Below are 9,964 nucleotides of genomic sequence, written 5' to 3'. Positions count from 1 at the left end.
CATTGTCTTTCTCCACCTCTCCCATTCCTTTCAGTGGAGCATTTTCAATAAATATCCTATTCCTTTGTCTTTTTTCTCAAAGACATTTTAAAGAAACAGTTCATTTTTGCAGGAAGCGGATCTATAAAGTTCCCAGAATTCCTCAAGCTGATGTCGCGCAAGATGTACGATAACGAAACGGAAGAAGAACTGAGCGAAGCTTTTAGAGTATTTGACAAGGTATATATATATATATATATATATATATATATATATATATATATATATATATATATATGTATATAAATATGTATATATATATGTATATATATATGTATATATATATATATATATATATATATATATATATATATATAAAAATATATATATATATATATATATATATATATATATATATATATATATATATATATATATATATATATATATTCATTCAGGGCTTTGCTTTCACATCAACACTTGAATTGAACTATCAAAAGATCTTGCTCATTTATACGTGCATGGACAATATATCAACCTCCTCAAAGATCTCTTCATGTGCGAACTTAAAAACCTTTAGTCATGGATCTGTAGCTGGTGGAAGGCTGGAGTTTTTACAGTCAGTGGTCACGTGTCTCACTTGTCACAGAACATATTTTTATGTATTCGATATTTCATTAGTGAGACAGATATTGAAATGTATCATCTGAAGAAATGATATTTCCACAGTGGCAATGAAAGTGGTATAGTTACTGATGTGATTTACTTCTGAAACGGCTCACTTTTCTCCGTTCGGAAAAATATCTGCCCATGAATACGATCAACTTCTATAATGAATTTGATTTGGTACCATTCTCTGCTCCACCCCCTGCATCAGGAAGAACAATGGTTATTCAGTATTATTCAATAGCCAATGTTTTCTATACCTCATGCACTCGACAGCAAACGGTACATGAATTAGGGCAAAACTCTAAATGACATATAATACTAGAAAAGCTTAATTAGCTTAATTAATTAATTTAATTCTTATCACTCTAATAACTATATTTGAAAACAATGAAACATTTGTGGCGATATTCAAGTGTTGATTGAAAACCAAGCTTAGGTCGAAATTTGGGTACATCTGTTACCGAACACAACTGTAAGCTTGTCATGGTCACACAAAGTACTCTTAAGTGCAGAATGCAAAACAGACAACAGTATTTGTACGTAGAATCCCAGTATATATTTCCCAATCCTGAGAACCATTTTTTTCAGATATGCTACACTCTGTGGGCTGTCGGATCCGAGCGCCCTTTAAAAATGCCACCAACATCCTCAAAGCAGGGCCGGATTAAAGTCCTTGTAGACCCTAAGCACACTGCCTAGTGTCAACTGGATAAGTCAAGATTTATTCAAAGGTCACTGGTCACCTATATTGTACAAACGTGTGATATTATTATAGTCATTAAAAAACGCATTTGTTATGTATGCACAATATGAAAATGTTTAATTAGACTTAAAAATCCGCTTTTGTAAATAAAAATAAATATTCGGCAATCTCAGTAAACAATTGGTAATTTCCGCGTGCCATAAACATATATGGCGTACACTTATCCCTTCTGTTTAACCATGCCATTCAAGTGTTTAATTTCCCCACGTAAATGTCTACGTGATATATCTTATGATCGCGTTTTTGTACAACAAATATGATGCACTGTGTTGCATATGGACGTAACCAAAGGAGTGAAGATGGGAATAAAGGGTTCTTTCTTTTCTCGAAAGACCTTGTTTACCAACAACAAAAAAATGGATTGAAGCTGTGGGATCGAATAGGTTGAGGGATGGGAAAGTTGTATTATTTATGCCAGATTTTAGTAAATTCTTCCCTAAGACAATTCGGCCCAAATTAAGATTATTCGGCCCAACTCGAAAGACAATTAATTAGGAAAAAATTGAACAATTTTAAACAAACTAAACTATCTTGATATTATTTAAAAGAAAATAATCATACTTCGTAACGTACATATATATGAGATATCACAAATTAACATATCTTGCTATATGTATATATATATATATATATATATATATATATATATATATATATAGTTCGGAACAACGACTTTCTCAATTTAAGTCTTCCGGTCAAATCATCAATAATGATTTATAAAACACTAATACTTAAGAGATAATATTCTGCAGAATACGTATACAATTTTCTAAGAGCAGCGCACATATTATAACAAATATATTTAATTTTAGGCTTCAGGTTGTAACACTGCTGCATATAATACACACTCGATTACACGAGAGAGAGAGAGAGAGAGAGAGAGAGAGAGAGAGAGAGAGAGAGATGATGATGATGATATTCTTTTATTCCTCCATTTTCTGAAGATTTTAAGACAAAAAAGAAATGCATTTAAATACATAGAATCACAAAAATAGTAGATTCGTTACTTATTGAATTATTTCCAATAGCAAACGAATAAATAAATTAAAATCATTACTAATCTAGATAGAGATATATATACGATAGAACATTTGAAAATGTATCCTCACAACAAAAATAGTTTCCTACTCTCTTTGCAATCCAGTACAAGTATTTCTTTCCTTATATTTTGAGTGAGTTCTCTGTTGAATCGGATATATAATATCCTTTATCTTAATGAAATACTTGGTAGATAGTCTGATCATATTTATCCATGCCTCAAATTCTAAACGTTCTGATATATCATTTAAACCACCAAGTAGTATAATCAGTATAACATCATCGATCTGATCACAGAAATCACGGTAAATCACTGGAGGCATATACGAAAATAGACTTTCCATCAAGTGGTTTCTGTCGTCTGAGGTCAAGCCACAATTCATCGAAATGTGCAAAATACGGTAATGACTCATTTTGCTACATAGGGGACACAGTCCAGGTCTTGCTTGCATTCCTCCAATACGAATTAATGTCCCATATTCCATTTTTCTGCTTGACTCAGTGTAAGTTATTTTCCATAGATGATGCATTTTTAATCCTGGATTAATTTTAAAAAACCTACCAAATCCCTCTGATGGATTTCTGATACTCATTTCATGTTTTCTCTCCTCTAATATCTGTATTCTTGTCCCAATTAAGTTTTTCCATGTTATTTTGTCTGGAAATTTTCCAGTGAAAATAAAGTCGTTGAGATAGTCTTCTAAATCATACTTTTTTAGTACAGTATTTACATCATATATAAAAGAGTTGTAGCTATGTTGGGGGTCAAAAATAAAATTTCCAACAGCCCAGAGGAAAACCTTTTTAGATGTTAAATTTGCTGATGTTCTACACATGCGACCAAGGAATACGAGTTTTTGCTTATCTATGCGAGCTTCCATTGATATCATCCCCAAGCACGATAGATCCAATAGGCGATCTTTGATGGAAACCTTGTATTCTCCGGGCGAAATATCGTTGTATTTTTTCCATTGTGTATTTTCTCCACAGAGAGAGAGAGAGAGAATAATGTTGAGCATTTTGTTAGTGTTTAGTTGCTGCAATATGAAGTTCTTAAGAGGTATTTGTAATGTTTTTTTTCTTCTTCATGTTGATGTCTTAGTGTGTGCGCGCGTAAACTGAAAGCTTGTCATTACTAGTCAATATTGTCAATCATATTTGCTCAATTATTCCATGCAAATAATAAAGGAGATAATTTTGTGTTGAATTTGTGCCCCGACCCCCCTCCGCCACTGCACGGTACAATAAAATAGATAAACAAATACTAACATGAAGATAAAATGAAAGAAACCAACCTTGCGTAGTTATCATCTATTCCTCTATTTTTCATCATGCGAGATTTATTAAAGAAAAAAATATATCCACGAACTTCGTATATGTAGCGGATGGCGGCTAGCATATGCATCGTTACTGTAGTGTGTATTGCTTTTGTCAGATAACAAAATCGCAAAAGAGACGAGAATATCACCCGATTGCTTGTAGGCACATTCCATTCATGCATGATAAGTTGTTAGTTGCACAGTGACCAAGATTGTATTGTATCCAGGTTAACTATATGACAGCATCTCGCAAATAAAAATCATTATTTTAAAATACATTTAGTGTGAGTACAAATGATAAAATTTCGCTAGCATGGGTTACAAACGTATTACTGAAGCAAGTTCTTGCTGTGTATACTATTTACCCTGCGAACATAAGTTATGATTACATATGACAAACAAACAGAAGCCCTGGTGATGAGCAATAAACTATTTACTTAAACTTACCGACAGGATATCTAATACAAAGGTTAGTTTATCAAAAGCAAGCGGAACCCCGAAAATTGACTTTGGATTCTTTTAAGTGTGTTGATTGTTTTTATGAAGTCAGCCGATATAAGGAAGCCAACTTTGGCTCCTTTGGATTGTTTTAAGCGTGCCGATTTTTTTTTTTTTTTTTTTTGTTCTTTTATAAAGTCCGCCGACATAGGCAAGCCATCGTTCATTCTTTTTTACCTGTATTAACGGGAATTTCGAAAATACATTGAAACAATGGAACAGTTTTGAAAGCAACACAATCTAGCGCGTCGTGCACGCACATCGAAATAAGGCTTAGCAGTAAATTAGTTTTCAATAGTTTCATATAAATGATCCCTATGCATCGTTTATAGTGTTTTATTTTTCGACAACAGGAAGTATGTACTTCGTCTTGTGGGATAACTCTAAGTCATTTCCGGTTGGCATCCCCTATAGGTGGGAATTCGTAGCTAAGGGGAAGTAACAGCGTTGTATACTTCTATTTCGAGTCCTTAAATTCTTACGAATTTTAAAAGTCAGTGAGTAATAGTGAATTTAATGTCGAGGAGAAATTGATAAATTAATCATTAATTTATAAACGTATTCATTGCGTCAATCTGTTCCAGAAATGCGTTAAAAAAAAACAAGCTTTTCATTTGTCGTATGAGCAGTTGTTAAATAAACAAAAGACAATGTGTGATTTAGGACAGATATTTGTAAAAAGTTACTGTTCTAAATTTCGGAACTTCTTTAGACCGATGTAGTTATAAAGCCTATTCGTCTGTAGCAGTAACTGCTGAGGCGCAGAAAGGCAAATATCCAAGCAGATCTACGTTTTCTAACTATAAAATTAATTATAACCAAAAATTCCAAGTATTTTTAACATAGATATAACGAAATATTTACTTGTGAAGTGGAAACATTTTGTATTATCACTCGCACCGCTTTCACTCCACTTTATTGCATCTACTAAAACAAGTATATATTCTCTTCATATCAAATAAATTTGCAACTTATGCTAGTCTGTTTCCTCATTCTATTTGACAAATTTTGATTATAAGTACGGTAAACATCGTTTATTCGAAACGATTGTTGAATAATGATTGTTTGAGTGCTCATGGAAGGAGAAAGAATCATAGACATTTTATTGGACCGGACCCAGATAAACCGGTATGTCAAATATTTCAAAATCAGTTAAGTTTCTGCTGCTCGCTCTATGTTTCCTTCGAACTTTCTTTGAATTGTTTTTTTTTTTTTTTTTTTTTTTTAAATTACACCAGGAAGGGAACGGCTTCATTAGCTCGGCGGAACTATGTTATGTGATGATCAACCTCGGGGACAAATTAACAGAGGAGGAGGTGGACGAAATGATACGTACAGCAGATATGAACGGAGACGGTCATATAAACTACGATTGTACGTATCACTTATCAATAAATTAATGCAAGTTGTATTCACCGCATCATATTTTAACAGAATTAGGTTTTACGGACACGTCATGTGATTAAACATTTTTTAAAGTAAAATTTAATCATAGGAACGAGTGAATTTTAGTTCCACAAACATGTTTGAACTTGAACGTAACGGATAGACATATCTTCGTCATATACAGTGAATCTGGAGAGAAGTTTTGAATACTGGTACTTAGCATAATTATCACTGAACGAAATCTCAGTAATGAAGTATATATGTGACGTAATATTATCTGATTATCAGTACTTTGTTCAGTTCTACATTGTATATACACAGCTTAGGACCGGTTTCCCTGCTATTTAGGGTCGTTGAATTTAATACATACATTTTTGACGCCCTCAACCATCTTCAAAATTATTAATTTTCATTTGGAACCAGTAACTGAAAGACATATAATAGTTTTAAACGGTTCTCAAAATCCACACAAGAACGCAATAACGTGTTTCTGATTATGCGTTGCTGTCTTTTTCAGTGTTCATAAAGGAGATGTTGACCTCAGGCAAGTAAGACCGGACAAAGAACGGTGAATGAATCTAACGCAGGGAAGACATACTATTACCTAAATCATAATGTATATATGTACCATCCATTCAGACTGAGCGCAGAGTATGTACAGTAGCGACAATGCGTTCATACGCTTGCATGGTCTTCAGAACTCACTATAATAAGAAACTGTGTTGAGATTTGCCTATTATTACTGTTTTTGTTTATTTAATTAAAATTCACACATATGATTCAGGCAGTATATGTCCATAAGTGGTTGTTTAGTAGCCAAAAGAAATGTACTTACCTACATATCCTTTTGTTACATATATACACGAATCATTAATGATCACTAATAAGATTTTTCTTCCTAATCTATCTGAAATGCCCAGTACTCCAGAAGTGCGCAGCAAGGGTTGCCATGATTTATAAATGTAAAGTTTGACAAAAGCAGCCAATGCTACTTTTAATCATATGCTGGCTGGTTTAGTACTTATTTTTTAATCAAAAGATTTTGTTAAATATGAATCATGGAGTATAATATGCCGATAGCCGCATTAAGAAAAGATGATATAATGCCATTAATTTCCATCCAGATATCTCCCAAAAGCAAAAAAGGCATTACATTACTGCAATAACAACACAGTTAATATATGTTATTACCTATTTTTCTAGGGGAAAGAAATAATAAATTCTGCAAGAAAATCAGTGATTTAAAAAATAAATGAAAATATCTCTTTCTATGTATGCACTGTAAATTATGGGTTTATACTATAAGTTAAATAAGACATCATTAACCTATATTGACCTATATATTGTTATCCCTTTCACTTTGACCTGCATTTTGTTACCCGGGGTGGGTAAGAAAATGATGCCCATGACGTAAAGTGTTCACTTATTACTAAATAAGTACTCCCCGGTTTCGTCTACAGGATCTTATAAGATGAACAGTTATATTAAAAGTATTTTAGCTTTCCTTTTGTATTAGTGATTCATCAAGAACAAAACCTTTACAAAATATTTCTTTTGCTGACAAGTACGTCTGAGGCGAATACCCATGTGCCTAGTTTTATGCATCAGAGTTACACAGTTATTAATTTAATTTTTATTTCAAAACCAAACAATGAATCTCACAGATTGACTTGCATCCTTTCCTCCATTCTAATTGTTAATTATCTTTGGACTAATGTCTGGCTAGTTTACGGTACTGCCATATTTATCATCTGCAGGTATCAGTATCGTTCAGTTCAACTGAACTTCTGATTGATATCAACTTAAGTACTTACATTTTCCTTAGACTTTTGTTCACGCATTTATCTCTTAATATCAGAATTTTTTATCATATGAAATTGTGCACACACCGATTGTTTTCCTGTTTTTCTGCGCATGCTCCGACACCATAAGAATGACTTTGAATATTATTGAAACAGGGTCAGCCATGGCGTCTACTGTAACCAAATTGACATTATCTTGCTGGATGTGAACACTTTACGTCATGGGCATCGTTTCCTTAAGCGAGTCTTTATTGATAGCCCTTTTCCAGAAAAAGTGTTTGCAGAACTCGAGTTGATTTAGACACTGAAAGTTTGGTTCGTTTTCACTCAGTTCACGCCAAAAAAAGAAGTTAAAACTGTCTGTATGATTTATAATTAGCGCATTTAATTCTTGAATAGATATTCTTCCAAAGCGTAACCAGAACAAGTGCTCTCTATGAACTATTAATTAACAATACCATAAATAATTTTTCAAAGATAGGCGTGGTTATATAATATAGTATAAAAATGACCTGCGGGCCTGTAGATAGGCCACTCCAAACTATACTTCTTAAATTATACAGGCAATATGATTTTCTTCATTAATGTGGAATTAGATGCCAACACAACTTTTTCCGCGAGTGCTAACCTTTAACATTCTTGAAAAAATGTAAAACCAGGGGCCTCACACTGACTGCAACCAAAATAAAAAACAAAGTTTAGGGACATTTCAGTTTTATTGTATGTGCTGATTTGTATGACCTAGAATGGGCTACTTATTGAAACGAATAACGCGAAATCCAAGGTATAAATTAAAATCTACCAGGGTTCGTTTGTATCAAGATGGAACTGACCAAATCTGTATTTTCGGGATTTGTCAAGGTGAAGAATGGAAGTCATTTTTGTAATATACAACGAAACATTACGTGGCCTTTCATATGTGTCTGCAAAGCCCACGGACATTTATGTGAGTGAATCTGAACGGTTTCTCTTTTACATGATTTCTATGTTACTTGTAACAGGAATATCATTGACCACCCAAACGATTGCTAGTAGGTCAGCTTAAAGAAGCGCTGGAATGCTATTCTACGTGGCGGACGAAATTGCTTATATCCAGGAATGATGTGCGTTCTGAGACGAAAGAAAATTGATTCAAGAACCATAACGATGGTTATTCAGTCCTAACTTTTGCGAGGCATCGTAAATGTTATGCCCATCTGTGTGATGTATGTGTCGGTTTGAACCACTATGTGAAGAATCGAATATAAACGGCAACGGTGGGTGCCAAGAACGACAGACTGAGTTGGGAACATCATCATTATGATCATCGTCATCATCATCAACAACAACAAGAATTATAATAGCGAATGTCAGGTTATTGTCGGTAATTATAGATACGACACTATAAAAAATGCGAATAATAAACCTGACAACTTAATAATTGGTGAAAGTAATTATTTAGCAATGAAATTATTCTTAACAGCAGTCACTTCATTTATTCGTTGGCAGCTTATATTATTTTGATGATGACACTCATCTTTGTATCTTTGTACTTGGTCACTGCTGAAGTAATGAAAATAATTATTCACAAACTAAGAAAACAATGTCGTTAAGTCCAGTCCATGTTAATTTCTCAGTCCGGAATTCCAAGAGGTACATTTAATTATACCATAAGAAAATCTTATATTAAACCCCTTTATCGTAATTTTAAAATTTCGAAATCTGTATTTTGTTTCTCTTGGGATTGCGTCTTGCTGAGTTACGTTCTCTTCGACTCACGGGTTCGAGCTCTAGTGTTGTTGAAAGGTCAGTGTAAAGGAAATTGTAGTTCAGTAGCCCTTGCTTAATAATATTGATAAGATACATTTTGAACATATTATGAAAAGAATTATAATTTATTTTCTGTCATATATCTATCTATCCACCCGCCGTCCGTCCCGCTGTCTGTCTGACTGTTTGTCAGTCTGTATATCTTTATTGCTATAAATACATTTTTTGTTTGTTAATGTGGTGTATGTTGCTAAAGTCAAGAGCAGCGAAATAAAAATTCAAAAAAAGAAACGACTCAATCAATTTCCACGGTGTAATAGCATAAAGTGTCACACCCTTTGCAAAAGACAGTGGGACGGTTTTTCCAAACAGAGAATTCCTACGACACAAGCCCTTCCGTAGGGTATTGTTTTGACATGTCTTGTCAGTCAGACAGTTAACTAATTTACCTCTAAGTTAACGTCTTTATCTGTGGAAATATTAGCACATGAGCGACCATAGGTGCCAGACAAATAGACCACTGTATGATCATCTCTCCAGCATCAGTCAACGAGTATTAACAGCGTGCGGTGAGTTTGGCTTTGTAGTATTGCTGGGAAATGTAGGTGGTATGGACGTGCCAAAAGATATCGCGAATAAGGTAGGTCCATATTATGTCTAATATTACTGCTTCCACTGTTGCTGATAACATTTGTCCAATGAATCTTCATTCAAGTGATATTTTCAAATGGTCCTACTTTGAAATCTTCTGCATCTAAGAG

At 33.7% G+C, this 9,964-nt stretch overlaps 1 protein-coding gene across 2 annotated transcripts in view; it reads left to right on the top strand.

Moving 5' to 3' along the window:
* The window catches only part of LOC149805548 (neo-calmodulin-like), a 52,795-nt gene extending 45,814 nt beyond the window's left edge, over positions 1-6,981 (top strand). For both annotated transcript variants that reach the window (XM_089950156.1, XM_089950155.1), the window contains 3 exons: positions 113-219; positions 5,505-5,640; positions 6,170-6,981. In XM_089950156.1, coding sequence (XP_089806282.1) covers positions 113-219; positions 5,505-5,640; positions 6,170-6,204 — 278 coding nt within the window. In that variant the 3' untranslated portion in view covers positions 6,205-6,981. The remainder of the gene's footprint in view (positions 1-112; positions 220-5,504; positions 5,641-6,169) is intronic.
* Positions 6,982-9,964: the final 2,983 nt, after the last annotated feature.

The sequence above is a fragment of the Sinohyriopsis cumingii genome, chromosome 2, assembly GCF_028554795.1.
Source record: "Sinohyriopsis cumingii isolate HCF-2022 chromosome 2, ASM2855479v2, whole genome shotgun sequence".
Lineage (NCBI taxonomy): Eukaryota > Metazoa > Mollusca > Bivalvia > Unionida > Unionidae > Sinohyriopsis > Sinohyriopsis cumingii.
The sequence above is the reverse complement of the archived record's forward strand: the minus strand, read 5'-3'. Positions and strand labels throughout refer to the sequence as shown.